At 33.6% G+C, this 27125-nt stretch overlaps 2 protein-coding genes across 5 annotated transcripts in view; one reads left to right on the top strand and one right to left on the bottom strand.

Annotated features, from left to right (window-relative positions):
* Positions 1-27125, top strand: part of LOC111039207 (four and a half LIM domains protein 2) — a 94174-nt gene that overhangs the window by 8441 nt on the left and 58608 nt on the right. For 3 of the 4 annotated variants that reach the window (XM_022322581.1, XM_022322586.1, XM_022322587.1), the window contains exon 2: positions 1700-1785. In XM_022322581.1, coding sequence (XP_022178273.1) covers positions 1722-1785 — 64 coding nt within the window. In that variant the 5' untranslated portion in view covers positions 1700-1721. Of the gene's footprint in view, positions 1-1699; positions 1786-5547; positions 5906-27125 lie in introns of those variants that run through there. The other variant, XM_022322585.1, reaches the window with a different exon arrangement.
* Positions 10270-13293, bottom strand: LOC111039209 (cuticle protein 19-like). Its single transcript, XM_022322588.1, has 3 exons — positions 13279-13293; positions 12529-12630; positions 10270-10755 (listed from the first exon to the last, which is right to left on the bottom strand). Exons 1-3 carry the CDS (start codon positions 13291-13293, stop codon positions 10510-10512), a joined length of 363 nt encoding a protein of 120 aa, XP_022178280.1. The 3' UTR covers positions 10270-10509.

Below are 27125 nucleotides of genomic sequence, written 5' to 3'. Positions count from 1 at the left end.
ATTCTCAAACAGTTGAATTTTTGCACAAGTAGTCACTGCTCGACAATTAAAGAAAAGAAAATCTATTTTTTCTTTGAAACGCTATAATATTTATACCTATAATATGATAAACAGGTAACAAAAAAACAAGGAAGTCGTCGTCCTGCTGTATAATAGGCGTACTACTAAACTCGTCATTGAGTAGGTCACTACAGTTTGGATGAGTTCAATTTTAATTCAATGGTACATTTTACATAAAAACTGATTCTGATCTCACGTCTGTCTGCCTTTATTTTGAAGAATATTGTTTTTATGAATATTGTTTTTTAGTTACTCATTTCTTCAAAAAGTTATATACATGGTAGATTGAACTAGTTTTTATCAAAACAATTAGTATCTGTAATAATATTATTTCATGTAATATTACTAGCTATTATTAACTTATAAGTCAATACCTACTATTGTCGTGGAACGTTGAAAATAAGTTCGTGGCATAAAAATGTTTTAAAAATATATTTCCAAATATTTTGAAAACGTTATCGTGTAGGTATAATACTAAATAATAATATGCACTATGACGAAAAGTTGCATGTCTCTATACAACAATAATATTTTTTGAAACATAACTTATATTTGTAATTAAAATTGCTTAAATGTATTAGCTGCTGCATTGATTCAAGTTAAAAGAGTCGTTCTATGGTTTATGATATCTAAATAAAATATATAATATATTTCATACTCGTATTTTCACGGACGCGGTGGTTCGCCATTAGAGTAAAAGGTTGTCCTTGTACCAAACCAGAACAAAATTGTTCTCTCTCTCACTCTCACTCTCTCTCCATCACTCACTCACTCTCTCTCTCTTTCATTTCTCTCGCGCGCTCATTCAGTATATACTACAAATACGTATACGTATATCCACCGAAGAGATCGAACCATGCCCATATACGGTCGTCGGTGTCCAACCGAATGCGGTGACGTCACTGCAGCTGTATCACGTGCCAAAGTGTCACCGTTGGTACTTATGATACCAGGATGTACTGCCGAAATCTTCTTTTATTTTTATTTAGTGTCACAATATAATGCGAATCATTACAATACGTCACCTATACGGAACAGGCTAAGGTTACCATACATCCCGGTTTGGCCGGTACTATACTGGTCTTAAATAAAGCGTCCTGGTCGTCCTGATGTATATCGATAATGTGTTTCTGGACGGTCCATGGTCCCAGAATTAATAAACTTCGATAATTTATGTTTAGCTTAAGAAGATGTCAGTGCACTATTTGTCTTCTCTCGACTCTCTCTAACTCACACGCAACATAGACAATACCTACGCATAATAATTTTTTCTATGTTTTTAAGTAATCTTTGCGTTTAGTAACCCATTACAAAAACGATAGAGAATAATATTTTTGAAGGCATGCATATCGATTTTATATTTTATTTTTATTTGACGTTGTATTCGATTTCAAAATAAACAAAAACATTTTGTAAATTGAAATGATGTTTTAATTGTTTTGAGACAATATTTAGACAAATCGATCCGTTAAAAATATTATTCTGCAAATAATTGTAGGTAATAATAAAAATATGTAATAAATTAAAATTTTCAAATCACATAGAACTAAATAGAGATGGTGTTTGGTGATTCATCATTATTCATAATATATATTGCATCGAGTTATTGTTTTCACGTTTAGTTTTATTTTTATTTCAGGGAGCTGTTGCCGAAGAGGTGTATGAAGGAAGACCGTGTCTGGAGTGCCACGACAACTGCGCGGGATTCGTGCCACACCCGTGGAGGTAAAAAAAATTAGTTTTACATAAATACGGTCAGGCTCACGTTTATAGTGCTAAATGTAAGATGCTATATATTTACTGGGTTCCGCCGAAATGGTAAATTTAATCAAATAGACACTATACAGGGCAGGCATTCTACTGTCTTGGATTTATATTATCAATGATAGAACTAAAAAAAACCTAATCAGGTTGTGTGTGATAAGACATTAAACAATATAGTGATGAGACTCACTTTTAGAGGCTATGTAATATAATATACAATAATGTGATTCATTACGCTTAAAGTTACCAATTATTATGTACAATACAGAATGATGAACGTATAATATATATATTATTAATAAAGATCCATCAATACTAAACAAACAGGTTGTTACTCGCCGATTATTCGTACCCAAGAATTTGGGTTGACAATATTTATATTTATTTTTATTTTTATTTTTTTAATTGATCCTGAGCCCGGCAACTGTGGCCATTAGCTATTAGTAGGTACTGTAGGTTTTTGTATTGATGGTTTGTAGGTTTTTGGAACGGTAGGGGGAACACGTGTGTGTTTGTTTTGGCAGAATTTCGAATGGGGCACCCGTAGGTTTCTGCCATGCCCCGGGGGTGGGGGATGGCAGCACTTGCTCTCCGGTCACCGCGACTTGTCCGGAGAAAAATGCCGCCCGGTGGCCGAGGATCGAACCGCGACCGGCTGCGTCGCAGCGGAAGAGTCAGACCACTCGGTCACCTCGTCCCCCTATTTATATTTAATGGACAATAAAATTAAAAAATTAAATGTTGTCTAGCTCACACTTTTAAATATTGCGAAAAATGTAAAAATTATAATTGATACTTATACATTTTATTTGATAAATAATGAAAAACGTTGTTAATTGTTTAGTTTTTTGTAAGTCATATGTGTTGTCGTGATCACGTTAGGTGTTGTGGCTTATGAGTTCTGATAACTCAGTTTGTTATGATTTATGATTTTATCATACATAATAATATGCATATCATCATAGTATATATTATATGTAAATTATTGAACAATTTTGTTTTTCATGTCTTGTTCTCAAAATGATGTCATAGGTTAGGTTAGTCGTATATTGTTCAAGGGTCTTAACCGTCGTTATATTATCATATAATATATCATATGAACTCCGTAAAAGGGCGTAAACGTAACTTATATTTATATGGTAAATAATTCACATATTATTTATGCAAACATCAGGCATCGAGCCTTATTAATTACTAACAACACGAACCGTTTGAAATAATATATGTATTCTTGTTCTGCTATTATAAAACATTTTTGCGTATATAATTATAGAATTATAAATTAAGAGAATCTGCACCCGCATGTGCTATCTTCGTCTTAAAAATGCATGACATCGGAAATTTTACGTTCTGAATAATCCATTTACTTTTATTATGATTAATATTGGAGCGAATCACCTATTATCAGATTTAGAAGTAAGAATATTAACTAGTGAATCTTATAGGGTTTTTACTATTTAAATTTAAAAACAAGCTATGAATATTTTAAAATTGTAAATTATTTCTCGATATCAATTGTTCGTCGTTAAAACTGCAGCAGTACGCGCCAAACCGAATCACGACCACGGGCAATAGCAACGACATTGAACGAGCGTCAATCAATGAACACGAGAGACTGTAAGCCTGCGTGTCTTCGATCGTGTTTTCTTTCTCTGAAGCGACTTCCCCTTGCGATATTTTATATAGTGATAAATGATAATAAATAATAATTATACGTTGTAACGAATTATGTACTATACGTCGGTTGGGTGGGGATGAGGGAACACCTCGACTGTGACGTATCTGAAATTCGGTCACAGGAGGGGGATGGTGATTATTGAAATATAACAACTTGATACGATGTAGTTAACTACTTGAACTTTATACTTGATATTTCCCCTTTGGCGTCCCACATTTAATTGGCTTATTGATATTTTTTTAACAGTGATGTTCAATTTTTGTATTGTAGAATGCAAATTTGATAATTTCATTATTTCATTATTATACCTATATACATACAATTAGAAGCCAAGGCCCAACTCCCAAAGTGGGTTGTGTATTGTATAGCGTATAATAATATTGTGCGAGTATGATATATTAATACATATTATATTATTATTTATTATACGTAATACAAACAAACCACAGCGATACCTATCGAGGTATTGTATATAATTCATAAGCTATTTAGTGGTATTTATCACGCCGTAATTCCAGTATACCACTTAGTGTAATATTACCATACGTTACCTTAGTGCATATACCTATACTTGGTTGTATATTATTGTTGCGTGTATAACAGAAAATATTATAATTTGTGGGCTGTAGGGCGATTATTTTTCAACGCCCCCTTTCATACACCAGAACTGTATACTAATCTCGAAGCTACACGCGCATTGTCGTTGTCTCTGTTTTATATTAGAGTCTCTGGTTACATATTAGCATTCTAAAAATGTACGTTTACTGTTTCCAATACGGTTTTCTCGTTCTTAGTATAAGAGGAAAATAGTACCTGGTATTACACCCAATTACTATATTATTATCCGTGCAATTAACCTACAGTTTTTTTCGATATTTCTAATTTAGACTGAGTTATAACTTTTTAAGTAAATACAGTACAATAATTTGAGAAGATAAGTCATTGAAATAAATTAATCAAAACTAATTAGGTAGTTAACCAAAAATACATTTTTATTTTCACTTAACCCTTTTCTTGAATAAGACAGCCATGTTACGTAGCTATAATCACTCATATGACTCAAATGTCCAATTATTTCCGTAACGTTTTGAAGGAGCCCGGTCACAGTTCGCCATTACAGTCGACCATACATTTCATATAGTCGAGATAGAACTGACATGCGAGTTAGATGGCGGTGTAAAAATAATATAATTGACAACGTAGACGGTATACAAAAGGTAATAATATTATGCTATGGCCTATGATTAATGAATAATGATTATGGTGGCGTTTCAGTCAAACGCTAAACTAGCGGAGCGACGACGCCTGTGTCTAGTTCAAGTATATGCATACGTAAGCATAATAACGTCGTATAATATACAGTGGATTTTGCATAAATTCAAAAATAAAATTGCGTTGGCCTGAAGTATCTGTTGCCCGTGTGCTTGTATTAATATAAAATTAAAATAACAGAAGTTTCAGAAATAGTGACACGAATCGTTGGCAGGTGCGCAGCGTCTCTCTGTTTATAATAACACAATAATATGTATAATTTAACGCTATACGATGTATTTTTATTATTATTATTGCTGTCCTGCGGTGTGACGTACCTACGTCCGGCCAAAATATTGTTATTATTATTATTATTATTGGTACCATCGTCTGTGTGTTGGCCGTCGGCCACGTGGCTCGCAAACGACCCGGAGCGAATTCGCGCGCGTGGACCGCACCGGAAGCGCGCCGCTCCCACCCCGGACCGACCGGGGCGGTATATACGCGCACTTCCGGTCGCATCCGGTCTCGTAAATAACCGTTTACGGAACCGTTTTCGCCGCCCAGCGATTACCCGTACGTGCACACGCACAATGTGCACGTTATACGAGTATATAGGTATATCTAATAAGATGTAGAAAACCTGTGACGATGGCGGCGGCGGCAGCGGCGCAAGCTGTCTTATTTTGTGTTTCACGTTGGTCGCGTTTGCAGTTGGCACTCGGCGTCGACGGCGAGCGCGTACAAAAATAAACGACGGTGGCTGGCCGAGCCGAGCTGACACGGTAAATAATATCATAATAGTCCGGTGCCGCCGCTATACACGTGTGTCTGAAACAATATAATATTATTATTGTAAGCTATAACGTACACAATAAAATTATAAACCATACATGGTACATTATATTATATTGTATTACTTGAGATCGCGGTAAAGTTCTAATACAGTGATAGTGCGCCGCGACGTGATTTTAACAACTCTGGTACAAGACAGCCGATATAATATTGTGAGATATAGGTACAAATACTCAGCCGCCACCGTGTGTTGTTGCTTTTCGTTTTCGCCGTGGTGTAATACAATATACGATATGAGTCGTAAACATCTTGGCGTATCGGTTACATAACGTTATCATAATATTATCCGGCCAACAGGTAAGACGACCGATCACAGCACTACCTATTGGCAACGAGCTGTGGTGCTGCAATCCTTCATTATACGCTTTTCCAAGAACGCTTTTTGTTAGATTAGTAGCTTAACTTCGTAACGTTTTCAGACGACACTTTCCAAGTTAAATCTCTACCTCTTTACCTATTCAAAGCTCTACTATGTGGCTTTAGTGATATATGTTTTTAAATATTCATGCGATATCGGAGACGGCGGTTTAGACCGTTTTAGTAAGTACAGCAGTAATCGATAAAATCGTTTTCGATATATTTGCTAGTCAGTGATAGGTATTGGTTGTATTGTTGATTTTTTTAACTTTGAAACATGCGAGTATAATTGTATACAAAGTGTGAATATTGTAACAGCTCAAGTCGTTTGATAAACATGTCGAATGTGTATAGTTTATAGTTGCAATTATTACAGTAGGATTTTGGCTTAAATGTACCTCGGAGGTCAGTCCGAGACGACCGCAAAAGTCAAGTCCGCGAGATGTTGTTTTTTTCTGTTTAATTTATAAATCTAGTAATTTAGTTTCGCGCCAATAGGTATTATTTTAAAATTTCTTAGTGGTTTTTCCTGGTTATTACCGTTGCTGACTGAGGAAAAGATAATAAAATGGACACCAGTTTCATGACGTAATATAATATATACTGCAGACAATACTGAGCGTTTATTCATTGGTGCAACTGTAGAGATGAGATGTAGGGTCTGCTAAAGTATTGATGTATAATCATTGAGATTGTTTTTCAGTTGGTATAAATGGTAATTTTTAATTTGGTCTTCGATTTTTAAAACTTTTTGCTACATGTACCTACCTGAACTGGATCAAAAATTGGGTTTAAAGAATAATTTAAAATTAGAATCCATATAGGATACTAATATGTAGGGACAATCTCCATCAACTTTCAAAATAATTTTTTTTATTTTTATAATATATACCTATAGGAACTTTTATATTATATGTTTTAATATTTTAATCAATACATTGTAATTTAATTTTACATTTTTTTAAATTATATATATTCTAATAATACCTATATCGTTGTTCTTTTGTATACAATTTACAACAGTCCTTTCAATATTGAGAAAAGTCAAATTTGGGAGACAGTCTTGCAGTACACTCGATCTGCAAACCACTTGCGTCATTGATACAAATTACAAACATTCATCTTGCTTATTATTTAAAATTTATTTGGGGTTCAGAGAGGAGGAGGTCTGACATGCGAGTGTGTTAATACTTAATATACATACAGTGGACACTATATATATTCTATCGGTATTTAACTAGGCAGTAAGTGTATTATGTTACTGTCATTCTGTAGCCACAATGAAACAAGTCGATAGTATATTAATATCTCTATGATTATTAATTTAACGGGTACCTGCGAGACGCACTACGTACTACTTGTACGCAATGCAACGTGAATATAGTATGCTTGTGACCTATGTACAGTGTAATGGTACACTGTATTAATAATAGTTATACTATAATCGGATATTGAACCAAGCCCTATACTTATTATACCATTTCGAATTTTTATGCGAAGTTTATGACCCGAGAATGGATGAAATGGCCGTAAAACATTATACGACCTCAAATATAATATAATAATACATAACATTATAATTAAATTACAATATAATATTATGAAGAGAAAATAAAATACGTAACGTATGGTCATTATATTATGCAGTGTACTAGTGGAATATATAAAAACGGTGATGAGCGTAATATGCCTACTATACAATATATGTCAACATCTACTTCAATGGCGCAACGAAGAGAGGTATCTTAGATATCCCCTCCCCTAAAAAAAAGTTGACAATGAAATATTGTTTGTTTGTTGTTACATTCATGTTTATATTGGTAATTATAATGTTAAAGAAAACCCGCAAGATAGCAATGATATGTGTATTATATAGAATTTTGGATATTCAATATTTCCTGATTGGCTTACATGACTTAGCGCGACAAATAGAAAAAAAATAAACGCATCGTTGTTAAAACCAAATTTAACCAATACATTCTTCACTTCGACCTATGAAATTGAACATAAAATGTCTGATACGTATGAGTGAGGTGTGTGTGTGGGAGGTGGAGGTTTGAACCCAACTGGTAATTGTAAGTTAATAATCACGGTGAGTGTTTTCTCCCAAAATATTAACTCAATATGTTCGACTATAGCTGACGTCCGAATCACAGCAAACTACAGTGGTATATCTGAAATTCAATTACAGTATGCTACTAATTGACTTGACTCAACTTATCTCGGACGTAGGACTTCCCCTCCAATGTGCCACATTACTAAGCTTCTTAAATTTTATTTCTTAACAGTTAAAATATTTTATTTTTTTATTTTATTAAATGCTAACTTGACAATTATATTTTTAAATAAGTAGGTACATTAAAAAAATTCACGTCGTCTACCCCTCCCCCTTTCCCTTTGACACTTGATTTTATTTGCAATAATAATGAGCGGCTTTGTATACGGTTGAAATCGTAAACAACGAATTCGAAATTTAAATACGTTCTGGTGGTATTATGGGTTAAATTAATTATATTAGCTGCGTATGTATTATACGTCATATACACTAAACAACAGATATTTCTTAATTTAGATTTGTGTTTGTGCTATTATTTTATTTCACGATTTATTTTATACTCGTGACGACGAGTGATGTAGGCCATAGACGTACGCGGAACGTAATTTCGAATAAAGACGAAGACAAAATAATAAAGCTCGTGTGCGATACCCGAGTGTAAAAGAATAACAAAAACACCGTCCATCAAGGGCGTAGCGCACGAATATTGATTGAATGTGGTTTATCGGCATTTTGCATCGTACGCAGAAAAAAACCGGCGTACACAGCGAGCCGATGTCGAGAAAGCGTCGAAAGTCGAGTCCAATTGCGACTGTCAACCTGATACTTATAATAATGTATAATAATAATATAATTTCGTATTTGTACTTACTGTAAATTTGGAGGGTGTAGCGTGTAGGCAGTACTGCACAATATCCCATGGTATAATATTGTTTCGTTTGCTTCGTATCTACCCAACCACATCGAAAAGTGTTCCTATGCGTGCGATTGAACTATATTATAGTAAATGGACAACCGCATTTCACACAGCTATGGAACCACCTCAACACACTTTGTGACATTACCATTTACCATAATATTATAATTTATTAGGGTATAAAATTATAATACACACAAACGAGACCCGCGAAACCGACGATAGGTGTGATAAGCGAGAATGTTGAAAAAGTCAGTAACTTCATTTTTTTTTTTTAATATTATGATCTTAAGTCATTACTAGTTACACTCAGGTATACAAATATTCAAGAAAGAAATGTGTACTTAAATATTTTTTTATAATTGTATGTATTTTTATTAAATTCCATGCATCTAAACTTAAATTGAATAAATATATATTAACTGTGAGGGATATTTAATTTTTAAACTTCAAAATTAAAAATGTATGTCATAAAAAGGTTTAAAAAGCACCTAATAAATATATATTTTAAATATTTTTTCAAAAATATTTCATTCTAATGACTTAAGCACACACAATTTTACCAAGGATATGACTATATAATATTATTATAGTGATAAGATAATCAATTTGTACCATACCGTTAACCGTAGATAATAAAGGAATTGATGAGGCATTGCTGCTATATATTTTGTGATTGAATCAAAAAAAAAACTGTGATGTGAGTTGTCGTGTGTATAGTGGGGTCATAACTTATATTTATAAGGTACTGAGTTGTCCACCATTTCGATCAAAGAGCATTGTCTTTTGTACCTATGGAATAAACTGACATGTCCTTAATTTATACATGGGCGCAACTAAGGAAATTTTTTTTGGGGGTCGGCTAGAATTACTAGACCCCAATTATTGATACTTAAACTAAAACACTAGGGCGGGGGGGTACACATACAACTGTGGTAAGCCTATGCCTTTATCCATTGTTACATTATTATTATTTATATACTGTTAACATTAATGTAGTGACTACATCGTGTATATTATAATGCGTTTTGCATGTACATAATATAAAATGGTTTAAGCGCGAAAATACAAACAAATATTAGAGCTTTTAATTTTTTTTTAAATACGTAACTTTATTCAATATAAAAACAAACCGATATATAATAATACTAATAACAATAAAAACGATTAACAATGCAAGTGATTATATAAATGTACATAGACATATATATAGGTACACACACCACGCGTAGTTCGAGTACACTCACGTACTTGTATTTATATTATAATTAAGTATAAAAATAAAATTGTATCATTTTTTTCAGTAAAATAAGAGTCTACGCGTGTGGTTGGGGGTAGGAAAGGGAAATAATGTATATAATAATATATTAATAATCGTATTATAATATGTATTAGGACCGGGCGGCGACGACGGCAATACGACAACGATATTATGATAACATATTAATAATATGTTTTTCATAATATTATGTTATCACCGGCGCCGTCGTCATTGTCGTCGTCGGTATCGCCGCTCACCGGAAGTCGGATGGCTCGGCGGCGGCGGTGGGGGGCTTCGCCGGCTTCAGCGATTCAGAAGTCGAACGCGTCGTTGCTGGGCTTCCTGTAGCCCGTGTTTCCGCTGTCGGACCGGCTGACCACCGCGTTGAAACCCGTTTCCGGGCCGGCGGTGTACTCGACCAGCCTCATGGCACCATCGGGTTCCAGAACGCTGTACGCTCCCTTGACCACGTCACCCTCGCGCGCCTCCCATTGGCTCTTCACGTCGTACGTTTCCGGATCGTGGACCGCATAATCGAACTTGTACGCTTTGGGCGCCTGTGGTACAAACACACGAGTGTCGTCGTCGGTTTTAGTAATCGTCGCGTCGTGATATAAGCAACAAGGTATGATCGTGACTTTTTGACGGTCAGATCCGTCGACATAGGCACGTGATGTGAGTAATAGCTATCGGATGATAGTATTGATAGCTAATAATACGGGTAAGTGAGTGACGCGTGTTGCGCAGACTTGAACTCAAATCTGGACCTTTGCGATCATACCATTATGTTGTTGTTTACATCACGATCGTCGCGTCACGATAAAATGTCGTAGCGGTCATCGACGTCATAACTATCATAGATTATATCATTAATATTGTTTATCACACTATATACGAGCCGGGGACCCGTTACAGCAGACCGCGGCGTTGGTGGACGAATCGGACAAAGTACCTGTGCTATATTATCCTATACTCGCACCGCTATCGCCATGGTAGTAAAATAACGAAAACTGCCGGTGATGTGTGGGTGTTTACTGGACCGTTGAGGATAGTGATAACGACGATAACAATGAAAGAAACGAGCGAGATAGCGCTTACAATATACCGTGTATTGTATACGAGACGGTTACGGGCGGTATATACGATTATAATAATATGTATTATTATTATTTTGCTCCGACCAGACAATATTGTTATTGCAGCAGCCGCAACAGTTATTCGCTGGCATAAGTTTACAATGCGACGGCGGTGTTGCTTAACATAGCACTTTACCGGCTGTTCCGGTCCGTTAGGGACACTGCGCACTTATTTATACGTTATCGCGTATGACATTGCCGTTGTTGTAGTTGTATTATTTACCCGGCTGGGCGGTCGTGGAATGTAATTTTTAGTCGATTTAACCGAAAACGATCTGTCGTACAGGTAATGGCCGTGTGCAACCGATACTGCGGTATTACCCACCATAACGATACAATGGAATGTCGTGTGAAAAAATGATCCGTACAACGGTCGGACACAACAAACGAAATCGGTTATCGCGAGCGACAAATTGCAAAATTGAGTAAGCGGAGAAAACGGTTATCGGCAGAAAAAAATATCGATGTCGATTAGAGAGTTTACATCCATTGTCGCGCATATTACAAATGTCGGTGGAGGATTATTGTAGCAGTCGGTTGGACGGAAAATGCCGGCAGAGACCCAGGCCACCTATTGGGAGACTTTGTCCAGTGAGAGGAAGCGTCCATTCTGAGCCCCCCCCCCCCCGCGTCATACTTCTATCGAAACCTGTTCTACTTTGGCAAAGTGTCATGTGGGGATGCGCAGAAAAACTGTATTTGTCGGCCCACTAAGCATTTTATAGCTGGACAGAGTATGGATGCCATGCGGAGAATTTAATGATAGTATAAGTTATACTTTAAGCATAAATAGATGACAATTATAGTATTCTTATCTAAGAAATTTAGTTCTAGTGCAGAAGGAAGTAGATATCTGTATATAAAATTAAAAATTATAAATACTTTGAAAATAAATAGTGTATCCCTAAACCTCAAATATAAAATTAAGTTTCAAGGGTATTTACGAATTACGATGTCTCTACAAATGAGTCGTGAGTAGATGACTGTTTTGATCAGTAATCGCTGTTTTTGACGGGCGGAGGAATACGGATACAAGTATCATTTTTCAAACATGGTCATTGATCATACACTAATCACCACTTTAAGGTAGCTATTAATGTTTTGTCCCAATTAATTATTATATTTATTAACGAGCGGACGGTATTGCGTTTCGGGTAATAACAATAAAAGTTACAATAACGTCTGTATACTCACGTAATTTTCGGCAGACTCTGAGCTCTGGGACCGGGGTCCTCCTTCGACGAAAATCGGTATGGCCATGGTGCACGCCGTCATAACGCTGAGTGCAGCAAACATCTAGAAAACACAGTCGCGGGTATACGACGGTATCAATATATAAACACGACGCGTGAAACAAACGGCCAAAGACGTCGAGAGACCAAAATATAACAGAGGATCAGGACTTGGTAAACAAAGACCGCATTTAAATTTTAAATATGATCACTCAAAAAAATGGAAAATATTGAAATGAATAATATATACGCGTGCCATCGATGATGTCCATGTCTAGGTATAGTGAGAGTCTCTTGACTATAAGGATATATAACGTATCAGATTGTTAAATGTGGTTTTTAAATGATTTTCTGGTTAAACTGTGGAGAAAACGGAAAATACATTTCCTTGTTAACATTTAAAGAACTTTATTTTTATTAAAGTGAATAATTTTTTTTAATTTTTAAAATCTAAATAAAAATTAAATAGTGCATCGTAAAAATAAGAATGTAAATTTGATGCTTTTATTCAAACGTTCGATTTAAAATATTCTAAAAGTTCTACCGTACTCAATGAGGCAAACAAATGTTTACAATATGGATAACAATATCAAAAAAAAAACAAAATATTAAGCACTGAATATTTTTACGTTTGAAATTCAAACATGAACAAAAATGCACATGCACTCGTGCCGAGCCGTGACATATAAAATCACTACAAAAGTGTACTTACTTGACACGACCTCATGGTGTAGATGATACGGTGATGATGAACGACTATGGGTTTTGCTGTTGTGTGCTGTTGCCGCAGTGAAATGTGTAGTAAAATACGTTATTATAATATATGCGATGTATTATTATTATTATTTTATCGTTTATTTTTGAATAATAGCAGTCGAAACCCGAACTATCGAACACTGATATCATACGAGTGCCGGGCTTGGGATTTTATACATTTTTCGAACGTCCCCCACGTAGTCGCCGCCACGCGTAGGTCTCTACCTCCACCGCCGTCGCTGGACATTTCCCGAGCACGTTTTCCGAATTGGACACGCGACACCGACGACGTAATCCGCCGCCGCCGCCGCTGGAAACGGGGAGACGGCGGCCGGGTATACTCGAATGCCAAGGTCGGCATGTGAGCGGTTTTCACGTTGCCGCTGAATTTTCTCGCCGAAGATGTGGGTCAACGAGCACGCCGTGGCTGCAGTTGCGCCAGTGAAAAAATATATTCATTATATTACAATATTATGTCCACGCGGATTCACGGTATACATAGTTTTACATTCGGTATATTCATGATCATGTGCACGATAAATAAAGCGAGCAGGCGACTGCAGGGCTTACGGGGGATGAAGATTGACCCTCAGGTACTGATGGCTCTCTCGTTTATTCTTTATTAAACTATACACGGTTAATTTGTTATACTACAATAATAATATGGAGGTGTAATAAATACTTCAGTCTTCGACATTTGCATTTAACATGTTTTGGGATTATCATTTATTATTTTATTTTTGGATTTAATTTATATATTCGTATGATATGGAAAAAGACTTATGAGTCATAGGTTTCATTACGTGCATATTTTGTTAGTCTCCATCCCTATTTTTAATTCTTAGACTCCCCCCAACCAACCGATATCTCATTGTACGTTTTTCATTTTCGAGAATAGCTATTCGTATATGACCGTATATTATATTATTTGCACATTTCTTAATATGGTTATAGCTATATCGTTTTTTACAATAAAATATTGGGATGAAATAAATCGGTGAATTTAATACTTGAAAATAGAAATGTCAAAAAACCGAAAATCCAAACCAAAAACAAAATATAAAATAATATCTGGTATGTACAATATGTGTGTATCACCGATACCTACATAGAATATATGGCCGATAACATCAATCCGCTTCTGTATACGAACATGTATGTCATTATGATCAATATCAACAATTTGGAAATGTAAATACTTTAAAATAATTTAATTAAAAACAGTGTTATGGTTTATGCGTTCTCTGATTTTTCAATTATGACATGTACTTCTACTGTGTCTTTTGTGAGTACACAATATATAATATAACTAGCTAAACCGACGGAAACGTATGTTGTCTGATAGATTTATTCACCCGAAAATTTTTTTTTATCTGTTATTTGTTCGTGTATATATTACATTTTGTCCTCAGGTATTTTTTCATGGATCTCGCGAATGGTTTTTTTTGTCGACTAGGATGGAAGTTGCACCGTCATCAGCAGTGCAAAGATCATAACTATATTATAATTTGTTCTGGTGCAAGCAAGCTCATTTCCTATGTAAATAACCACCGTGCTAATGGTTTGCTGACAATGCAATATTAAAATCACTCCATTAGATGAATGTATTTTTTAATGGGTGAAGTAAAATGATACGCAGCATTCTTGAGTGTTAAAAATCGTATAGGTATATTATACAAAAAAAAAAGGTTTTTATTAGAGTTCGGTTTATTTGATTTATTTATATTTTAATTGTTTACATTTAATCACTGCGTATTGCAAATGCAGTTTTCAAAGATTTTTTCGAATACTTCTTAGGCATTTCCTCTTCTTTTGTGCCCTATAAAAAACATACATAATAATAAAATACCTCATGAAACCACATTAAATTCAACAATACGTTATATCACTGCTAGTATAGTGCTTCATATGGTGTAAAATAATCTAAATACTATAAGCTTGTACTTGAGCGTAAAATCAAAAACTGGCGTATCGTTATTTAAATTAATTCATTTTATATTTTCTATGATTATATATATATCTGTCGACCGATTCACTAAATCCTCGCTCATGTGTATATATGTAACACCTATGCTTAAGTCTTAAAAACCAAATAATATTTAAACCAAACATTACAATATGGAAAACGACCAGTATACCTAACCGAGACAAAAGTCGGTGCAAATAGTTATGACAAGAATGTTTGACGTATTGTTGTAACATTATGCTTGGTGTGCCTACGTATATTGCACTAGATATAGCACCTCTACAGCTGCAGTTATGCAACTTTGACGGCTCTCAAAAAACTATATGGATAATATTTGATATATAATATAATCGATCCTATCATTTTTCCCAACGACCGTTGTAAAAAAAGAAAGTAAATTGGCGACTTATTTGGTACCTACCTACCTGTATTATTATTACATTTTTGCCCACTTGCAGCCTGCAGGCTGGTAATAACGGGGTGGGGGAGGCGTTTCCTCATACCCACCTGCTATAAATCTGGTTCTGTGCGGCATCGATATGATATCATGTATAATATTATTATTCTCCGTATGCGCAACCGCGGATCCATGGAGTTTTCATTGTGGCGGGAAATTTGTTGCTGCTGTTGTACGTACTATTATTATATATTCGTACGGTCGGTCGTTTGTTACGCGATTTAAATTTTTTTATTGTGTTTGTACAATTTTTCTTTTCCGCGATGAAAATTGTTTCACGCGATAATGTCGTAAAAAGACACATACGCATTCCATTGTACGCTCTCGGGTACCGGGTACTCCTTTATATTATTATTATTATTCCGATAAAAGGTTTTTAATACACTTTGCCAACGCACTCGCTTATTTTTGGTTATTGTTGTCGACTCGGCACCGATTATAATGCACGGCCATAATTAAAATTCACTCGTCAATGATAATGTTCTGAGCGTTTGATCGTAGTACGACACACATAAAATTCAACTGAACGCGCAATCAACTTTCTTTGTGGGCAATCGTTTCTCGAAAGCCATTAATTACTGCTTTCAAATTAAACTGCCAACCACAATTATTTCCATGCCACAGTCACTACTTTTGATCTATTCTATATTTGCGCCATTATTAACAGTATACAATATTATATTATTATGCATAATATGTTTCAAGCAAATTCAAAACACATGCAAGTGTAACTGCGATTCGGATGGATAGTAATATTGTTTTTGAAATGCCAACAAAATATATACAAATTACATACATATACGCGCTTTATACACCACTTGTGGCTTAAAATATTATGTTTCGACGAACTATACGAACAAAAACTATATTTTCATGGGACTTTTTAATTTTTTATAATATGTAACATCAGTTTATTTATAATATAGTATAAATCATATTGTGTATAATACGATTACGATAAAAGCAAAATATACATAAAATAACGGTGAAAGTGCTTGAGGGGGAAGTCACACGGTTGTCTATTGACTGAATATTGTCCAGATCGCTGATCAAATTGTCAAAAGCGTCTCGCCTGGTTTGGAAAAAAAAATAAGAATAAACTATTTTTCTATAGTATAGATTGCACCATTTTAGTTTTAACAGTCTTTCTGTGGGTTGTCCGAGAGTGGTCTTGATGACAATTATGTAATTACGAAGTTTTTTGAAACGGCAGAGCTCTATTATTATGTATAGATCAAATTCATTTCGATGGTGGAGATGCTGCGAGTTAAGTCTTTTTCACTTGGATAAGCGTGGACTGATATAGATACTAATTTGGAGGGGCTCTATTATCACATAAGTTGTATTACTTATATATACGAATAAAATATCACTTATATTGAACAACTTTTATAATTAACTGACTTGAATGATATATTATTTTCGCGCATAATATATAGGTTAGGTTTGATTAATAAATTATTATATTTTATAAAAAAATGATTGCCTATGTTATCATGTCCCGTGTTCATAGTAATATCAGTGTGAGTGGGGGGGAGGGGAGGAAATTTATGTCTCGGTGATCCATCAACACCGCCAATATTCAAGTGTTATTTTAACTGCCACATTTTTAACGTCTGTCTTGAATATTAACCTTAAATTTTATGAAAACCCCATCGAATAATATTCTACATCTCAATATTTATAGACAAGTGTATCTGAGGTCTGAGATTTTCTGACTTTGTAGTGAAAATAATCTTGCAGATGTTCATAGTATTTGACATAATATCTGGAGCGACAGTTTAATGGTTGAACTAAAATCACAAAAACGGTAGTCGGGGACAAAATAATATAATATTATTGTAAGCTACATCGTTACATAATATTGTGAATATATTATTCCGGAGTGCGCCTCATACGTTTATAGGTTTAAAAATTGCGGTTGACATACAGAATCCGCTGACGCTATAGCCTATAGGTATACGGTCCAATTTATTGTCGCTCTATGATTAGATACTGTGTAATTTTATTTGTTCTGGTGAGCGGGAAGGCCAAGAAGGCAAGAACTGACGTGACGAACGACGGCGAAAAATCGTATACGAATAAATATAATATATTATTATACGATTATAGCACACTGGATAACTCGCGACTGGCGTACCCGAATGTGCTAATTTTTCAAACTCGTACTTTATTAATATTATTTTTATATTATGTTTACCGTATAACATCATATGGAATACGAGATTAAACGCGTTATTGATATTGTTTCGAAAAGTACGATCAGTTATAGCAACGGGTTTTTCTATGCAACTGCACCGTACCTGGTCGTATAGATATAATGTTTTTTTATTTGTATGTGATATTTTAAAACTGACGATAGATGAGAAGTGTGCTAGATTCTGAACGTCACGTTGAAGTAAAAACATTTTATTTGACATGTTTTTTTTTATAATCATAAATACTACGATGCGTGCGCAGCTTAAGCAAAGCTTCACCAACACGTGTCAATTTTTTTGCATGGTGTATGTCTCATATTATTCAGCACATACAGTGCAGGTCATTCAAATGTCGTGTGGCAAATTTTGTGGGGATTATTTAGGTTTCTGTGCGATCTCCGACATTTCGTGAGACCGAATATGGAAGAACCTGCTGTACTCGTATGTCTGAAATATATTAGTCGCATACTATGAGTTATATACTATATCCAATATATGCATGGACATTTATAAGTAAATTATAGGTCATCATGAACATAAAAAACAAATATTCATAAATCAATATATAATATTATAATAAATTATAGGTAGGTGGGTACATACTACATAAGTATTATAGGTAGGTATGTTATTATTCTGTATAAGTAACCAATATCGCATTATGTGTATATTGATACAGATAGAAATAGAAGACAAATCAATAATAAATTACTAAACAAATGTGAAATGTTTGAATAAAAATCGAACCGTAATTTTGAAATTGTATTCATGCTTCAGAATTGTATAAATATTTTGATTCTATAAATTTGATTTCAATAATATTTGTTAATTCATGCTAATTAGTAATTGGCTAACATATTGTTTTATGATTGAGATTCGTAATTTAAAAAAATTAATTCAACGCATATTACTCCCAATAAACAGCAAAAATAGTAAGTATAGATCATTACCTTTTTTCGAAATCTCGTAAAATGAAATAACATGTTCTTCTTAGATAATGAACATAATATACAAACCATATTATTTAAGTTCAGTACCTATTTAATACTGATGTATTCAACCCGCGGGTGAACAATTTATTTTGGATTTTAAAATAGACATTGTATTTTGTTGGGTAACTATATGAACTCAATATATGTTTTAGGGCTAGGTACAACATTTTTTTTCTAACCAATTTTTTCGAGGCTGATTTTCGTAGTAGTTTGTTTGTCACCATAAAAAAGAAAATCGACGACAATTAAAAAAAATTTTGTATACTTTCTAACAGGTAATATGATGTTACCAGATATTTTTAAAATACACCATGCCCAAAAACATATTTATGATTCCTCAATTTTCCTTGCAGAGAAAAAACATCTATACTTATAATAGATAAAATATTTTACGTTATATAATATATATATATATAATGTTGTACAGTTCTAGTAATCTTTTTCCTATAACAAATCGGACAATTTTATTATAGTGTTATAATTTATAATACAATAATTACAAGTAGTTTTTCTATCCAACATTTTGTCGTCGTTACATTAGGACATGTGTTTTGTGGAAATCTTAATTTATACATCAGTTATTATAATGTATATAATGTATGCAATTATATTGTATGCTCGACATATTTTTGTAGTCGTCAAAATTTAACTACCTACTTACAAGTATAGTGTTTTTACATAACGAATCAAAATGTCGCATTAAAATAATGTTTGTTGTTCATGGTTTAATGTGTCTTTTCTCAATAATCAAAACGCTTGTAAGTTGTACTTCAATCCTGAAATGTTTGACTGATTTATTAATGCATTAAGTGCTTAAATGCATAGCACTGTATGATAACTTAATGACTATTATACAGGAAGCCCAACACTTATGTTGAACATCAAAAAGTCATTAACTCATTATACTTTGATTTGATACACCTACACTACTATGCACAATCTATACATTTTTTCCAAGACTTAGTCATAAAAATAAGGTCAATAATATACAATAACAAATAATAATAATAATAATAGATATTTAAAATACACCTTTTAAAAAAAATATAAATTCAGCAGTTTCTGTTCTAAAATACTTCTGTGAAAATAATAATAAATTAATGTGTGATTATTAATTACATAATACATATTATTTGATATGATAGGACAAAGATTAATCATCATAATTAGTACATATTTTATTATAATAATACTGGTATTTTTCGTAGATCTGTTGTAGTAAAGTATCACAGAACTTTAAAAACTAAACGTAATTCATTTACTATAGAAGATGGTATGATATTTTGATTAAAAATTAATTGTAATAAAACAAAATTGTGTTATTTTTCTTTTAAAATAATTACTTTGTTAACATTTATATTAAATTACGTGCGAGTTTGTTTCAGTTGGTCGTGGATACAATATTAAAATAAACGCAAAAAGTCATCAGTATAACTATATTTTGAAACACAATATAATTATGTATTTTTAAATTACATTAAAAATGTTTTCAATTATTTTTATATAATTATATTTTTTTACAGTTGTTTAAATTTTAAACATCCGGTCTATTTTTTAATTATAAGTATATAGTTACAAAGTTAAATGCCAGTAATAAGAGTAGCTGACGAGATGAAAATAATATTAATCAACTAAACATATTATTTTTCAAACAACAGTGCAACACTCACATTTTATTTAAGTTCTAATAAAGGGGACTTGTAAGTTTCAAGGCGATATATATTTTTTTTTTCATGGTTTTTATGATTTTTTAAATTAATTTTAATTTTAATTTTGATCATGTTTTTTGTCCACTGTCGTAGTATGAGCACACAATCATAGACTAGTTTTGTTTAACAGTATATTATTCAGTATAGTTTATAGTTTTGGAGAGGTACTCTTAAAATAGCCGACATTAGTACATATACTTTATACTTTATAGTATATTATACTTCTACAATCATAAATGCTATGTGAGAAATACCAACTTACGAGTCCTTGTCATATACTATTAAAAAGATTGTGCAGTGCTGACAATTATAGCAAAAGTCGTTTCTAGGAACAGTAGGAACGAATAAAATAGCAAGGTACAGACAAACATGACGCACTTTATAGTAATATAAGTTATGTGTTTGGAAATATTTAGGTTGTCGTTAAACAGCTACAAATTATCGTTACAATATATTACATAATTAATTATAATGATATTTTGACAAATGCCGTTGATATTGCAGTAACAGCCAACAGGTATATATAATATATATATATTATAGTTAATTAACCGACCAACTCGACGCTTATTTGTCTTCAATAAACATTAAAAAAAAAAAAGTGAGCGTAACCTTTTGACTCTGACATTTTAACAGTAATATAATATAGTCTGGAGGGAATTTGTGCAAAAGGTCTTTTTTGACGTGAAAAATTAAATCACCGACGCCATTTTCCGAATAACCTGAAATGTCAAAAGGACTGAGCGAGTAGTATATATAAATAATATTCTATACCGAACTCACAATACCAAAAGAAAGCCGGCGTTCGCGCATTTTTAATTAAATATTATTCAATCTGTTATATATAATACATCCAATCGAAACTTTAATACATAATGGCGTTCTCGGTTTGATTGTATCTCAGCTTTTATACTGTATATATATATATATATATATCAAAATATAATATAGAACGTTGGCCGACGTACAATATTGCACACAGCAACATATATATATCTATAATTAGGTTTGCCTATATATTATTATTGTCATTATCGCGGTAATACGCGGTGCTTCGATAAATCACCGCCGCCGTCGCGTCGTCTCCGGATTGACGAGCGGCTCGCCGGGCGTTGATTAATCATAAAACGAGAACGGTCTCGGGGGTGGGGGTTAAAAAGAAAGCGTACCTCTCTATATACACACACACACCGTTGACCTTTAACTTAATTAATTGGACTGCGCCAATCGGTCGCGTTGTTTGCATTGGCAGGGTTGTAAAAATAGGCATTTCGACGCCCCCCCGCGGGGCCCGCACGTCCACGGGTGCACAGGGCGTGGCGTCTTAGATCAACACAATATACATTTTTATGTGTATACCGATAGTAATAACACCCTTCGGTCGGATCGATTTTTGCCATAGGTACACGAAGTAAATTGACATGCTTGCACGGTCCGTTGAAATTAAAACCTTTTTTTTCCATAGACGGTTTCAAAATTCTCAACAAACCTTTGCGAGCGCACCGCCAAATTTTATGTAGGTACCTAAACATTTTAATATTTCTATGACGCTGTGTACACACATTATACATAACGAACGCGCATAAACGTGTTTACTGTTGTTTTTAATAAAGGTCCGTTTTTCACGTATGTGCAATTATTTATAGTGTACCCATAATAATGTTGTTATTATTACGTTTACAAAAGCACTAAAAATTGTTTTTTCCTATCAAAACTTTTCGCGCGTAACATAAATGTACAGAGTTTTTTTTTTAAAGATTCCTTATATTCGCATAGGTCATTCGGTCGCTTGTAGAAACATTGCTCAATTTTATTCTTAAGAATAATCGTTCAGAGACGTGGGGAATATCGTAAGAGTGATGAAATTGAATTTCAAAGATATTTGTTGATTTCCTACGAGAGACAACGTGTAGTTGATAGCACGATACTAGAAATTTTTCCTCTCCAAGGAAAATAATCTAGGAGGAATCATATAGATATTTTTCCGCTGTGATGAAAATATTGAGAAATCATAGATCTTGGGTACAGTGCAGTGGAAAAAAAATCTAGTTGCATGCTACGTTTTGTGAAGAATATTTAGTTAAATAACATTTTATTTGGTTCTTATTGTTGATTTGCATTTATATGGCAATAAACAAAGAGTTATGAAAATCAGTTAGGAAAATTGGTTAGGAAAAAAGAGCAAAATTAGTTATAGATATGTTTATATCTTTGTTAAAATGTTTATATTACATATAAACATAACTACATAACTATACATATAGTTAAGTACTCATAATCGACGGTGGAGGACGTGCATTATACTCAACTTGTGGATGGTTAGATCATATTGACATTTCGAATATTAACCTACCTAGGTACCTTTTTTTTTTTAAACCAAAATATTTGGGTATAGGAGTACCTACTACATCGGTTCTGACTATATTAACCCAGCTGTTAATCGTGACCCGTCCATTAGTTCTGACGGACCAACGACCGGCCAAACATTTTCCTAAAATATATACAACAATATCGGATATATTGTTATGTCCATTGACTGTATTATTATTTTTGTTATAATTTTTGTCATTTAAACAAAGCGTATAACAAATTAAAATTAGCTACCCACATACGCACACACACACTCCCACGTTTGTCGTTTACGAGTGTGTTATAATAAGATATATTTCGGTAAATTACGCCGCCGTTTTGCATATCCGCGTCGTACGAGTTGTGTACTCAATATTATAATATTATACATTACAAACACAGCGTCGTATAACGTGCATACGTCGAAAGCGGTCGAGTAAAAACGAAAATATAAAAAAAAATTTGAAATTCAACCTTAACCGAAGGTCAGGTTACCTAACGTTTGCGAGTACACACGACGGGCGACTTCAAACACACACACACACACACACACACACACACACACACACACACACACACATACGTATGACAGGTAGTAGTGCAAGCAATTTACATATATATATATATAACATGTATATTATAATATTGTGTACACACGATGCATATATATGTATGATAATACTCTGTTTTCTCGGAGGGCGCGGGTAGCACCCCGTGGCACGTGGGAAATTCCGGGGCAGAGTGTCATAATAGTATTATTAAGACCTGAAATGAGAGGTGGGGGTGCTGGTGGTGGGGCTGATAGGGTTGTGACAATGGTCCGCGAGCGATTTAACGGGTTCTGACAGGCATGTAAAGCGTGCGTTTACGCGGGCGGAGGTCCCGCCCGGCCGAACTATGATAAATTTGATCCGGCTGTTTTTCCGCCGCTTTTCTGGCGCAACGTGACGCAAATTGCGCCATGCAATTTTTAATCGCGCATGCTGCGGGCACTCGGGTATCGCGCGGCGACTCGCCCGGCCGGATTGAGCAAACCGGAACAAATTTGGCACTCGTGAGCAGAGAAAAAAAATAACGCACACTCCACTGTCGGCTCTTTATCTCTCTCTCTCTCTCTCTCTCTCTCTCTCTCTCTCTCTCTCTTTCTCTCTCTGCCCCTGTCTCATTCACTCCATCGTCGTCGTCGTCGTTCTCTCTCCATCTACACAATTTTATCATTCCCACCTAATTGCCTGTGACTTATATATTTATAAAAATAATATAATAATATATAGAGGTGTGTATAAATGCCTCGTGTCTATAGCTTGTCCGCCGGAGACCCGCGCAGCACTATATGTGCACGCTCTAAGCTTTTCGCTATTATTATTATTATTATTATTAATTTCAGTCACACGCAGTCGACCGTGCTTTTTGCGAGAAGACATTATAGCTTATAATATTGTAATACGTATGATTTATAATTATTTTTTTCTATTTCGCTCTCCCGACTTACGGTTTTTTTTTTGTTTGCCAAGGTATACAATTTTTGTTTTCCTAAAAAAAATAATTTTTTATCGTCATAAATGTACATTACATGTATTATTATGTACATGTAATGCGTACATAGTGTGTATTATAGCTCAAATATACGCCCTCTGAACTCTTGTCAGTTTCAAATGTAGGTAATTTCAAATAATTCATATAAAGTATATGAATGACAAGAAAGCATCATATTATGGCTGTAATTAATTTCCAATTATAGAATTCCCAAATTTTGATGACGATACTACCTATTATATTTTGACATTTTATATAACATTCTACGTTTGACGAGATGACCTTCTATCAATGCTGCTGTGAGAACTTTCGAAGAGTTCGTTACACCTGAAAGTATTTTGTATTGTCTTCGTCTTAAAAACTCACAACGGCAAATTCAGAGGAATCTATAGTCTATACTGTGTCGTTGATTTTAATATACATATAAGGAAATTGCCTATTGTTAAATGTGGAGGTATGGATTTTATCTCGACCGTCTTGTAAGCTTTTATTGATGTTCCAACACTATACCGAGTTATGAGTCTTTTAAAATTGTATCATTTTACATATTGACAGTTGTACAACTTACTTTAGAGATTAAAATATTAATAAAATAACTTACGATAAATCCTCTAACTAGGTAATATTTTTCCTTCAAATTCGATAACAGCCCCCTTGGCTACATTAATACTAATGCCAATACAACACTTAATAGATATGCTCCTAAACATAATAAACTTGATATGCCAGGCGCCTGCAGTACGGTTGTTGTAAAAAAGAGACGACCCATTTGTTGGGTAGCTCCTTTTGGGAAGTTGAATATTGAGGCAAATACCTCAACTATACCTCCGTTACCCACATAAGGTATTTTTATATGAATCGTCTAATTATTATTGTTTTTTAAATTGTGTTTTGTGGAAAACCGATTACAAATCAGATATTTATTTGTAACATAATATATACGATTCGCGAATAACGTTTAATTGTTTTTGTCAATAATTTCATAATAATACGATAAAAAGAAACAAGAAATATTATAAAACAGACTGTACACATTTTCATAACGACAAACACAAGTCCTAACATTTAAAATGTATAAAATCTATGTCACTTGTGACAAAATATTATAATGGTAATAAAATTTCAATTCCAATTACTTTCACTTGTTGAACAAAACCGTTTAAAGTGTCAACTGACAACGGTTTTGTATACATATTATAGGTACACATAATATTATATTCATTATATAAATTATAAATTTGGTAGCCATTTAAATATAAAGGAGAAATTGATAAGTAAATTCATTGTAAATCTTGTTCGTATTATGGTTTATGTTTATGGTATTACTAATAGGCAGTAGCATAATTCAATTGATTATAAATTGTATCTGTCCGTGGTTTTGAAAAAAAAAATTAAAATTGTTTATTATAATTTAATAGTACTTATAGATAACGCAATTTTAATTGTGTTCATTGAATAATTTTTAGATGGGATAAGTTTTTGAGTCATTTAGATTATAAATAATTATGGCCACACTCGAGATAAATAATTGCCGCCATAATTCGGCCTCTTGGTAATTTTATTTTATTGTGGTCGATTCAGATTATTTTATACAGTAGTTAAGCTAAATTGTATACCATATTTATTACCGGTTTGCCGGTGAACAGTTTTGCCCTGTATGGACGGTAAATGAGACGATTTTTTAATTTAAAAAATGTCTATTCACTATTCAGCGCCACCTATCGGACGTGGTCAAAAGTGTTAAAACTGTCCTCATAGACATTCCAGATATCCCTAACAAACTCTGAAATTTTTGCCAAAACCTGGATAGTATAGTCTGTTTATGAATCCATAAATCGCAACCATGAACACGTTGCCTTTTATTAACCTAACCTTATATGGTCTTATCAAACGAACAATTTATAATCTGCTGACGCTTATCGTTTGTCGTTCCGGAAGGGTTTCTGTTTCGAAAATGACAATCTCGATGTTCTGAGCGCAAACCAATTCAGATTCAACATACTCACTTTTATAGTTTTATAGTTTTATGACCTGTCTGACCACTTTTTTGCACCACTTGATTTTTTCTTGATCTTGTAGCGACTATTTTTAATTTTATGATTTCAAGTATCCTTTAAAATTGCAATTGCTCGTTTGATATTTCCTGGTAGATAGTGGTTTGATGTGTACGTTTTTGCTTTTGATGTTTTAAAATATTATAAAATGCGATCACAAAGTTATCATTTTTCGAAAACATTATTTACGATACCGCTAAGAGACTTTTAATAGGTGCAATTAAAAAAAAAAAAAAACGTGTTAACATTAATTCCCGGGTAATAAAAATGTCGTCTCTAAACCTAAATAGATATTTACTATTAGATGTTCAACACAGTAAAAATTATATATTATGTAACTATATCATTAAAACGTAACTTTTATTGATTCATATTTAAAATGCCGTTCTTAAAGTTTCTATTTTTCTATAAATTATTAGAAAGTCAAGTGATAAATAGTTTGTATCTAAAAAAAAATTAGTATCATAATGCCGACGAAAAATGAAAATAATATATTCTCGTATCGTATTATAGTTAAGTATATAGAGCTATATTTTTTTATA

The sequence above is a fragment of the Myzus persicae genome, unplaced genomic scaffold, assembly GCF_001856785.1.
Source record: "Myzus persicae strain clone G006 unplaced genomic scaffold, MPER_G0061.0, whole genome shotgun sequence".
Lineage (NCBI taxonomy): Eukaryota > Metazoa > Arthropoda > Insecta > Hemiptera > Aphididae > Myzus > Myzus persicae.
Note: the sequence above shows the minus strand (reverse complement) of the source record. Positions and strands in the feature narration are given on the sequence as shown.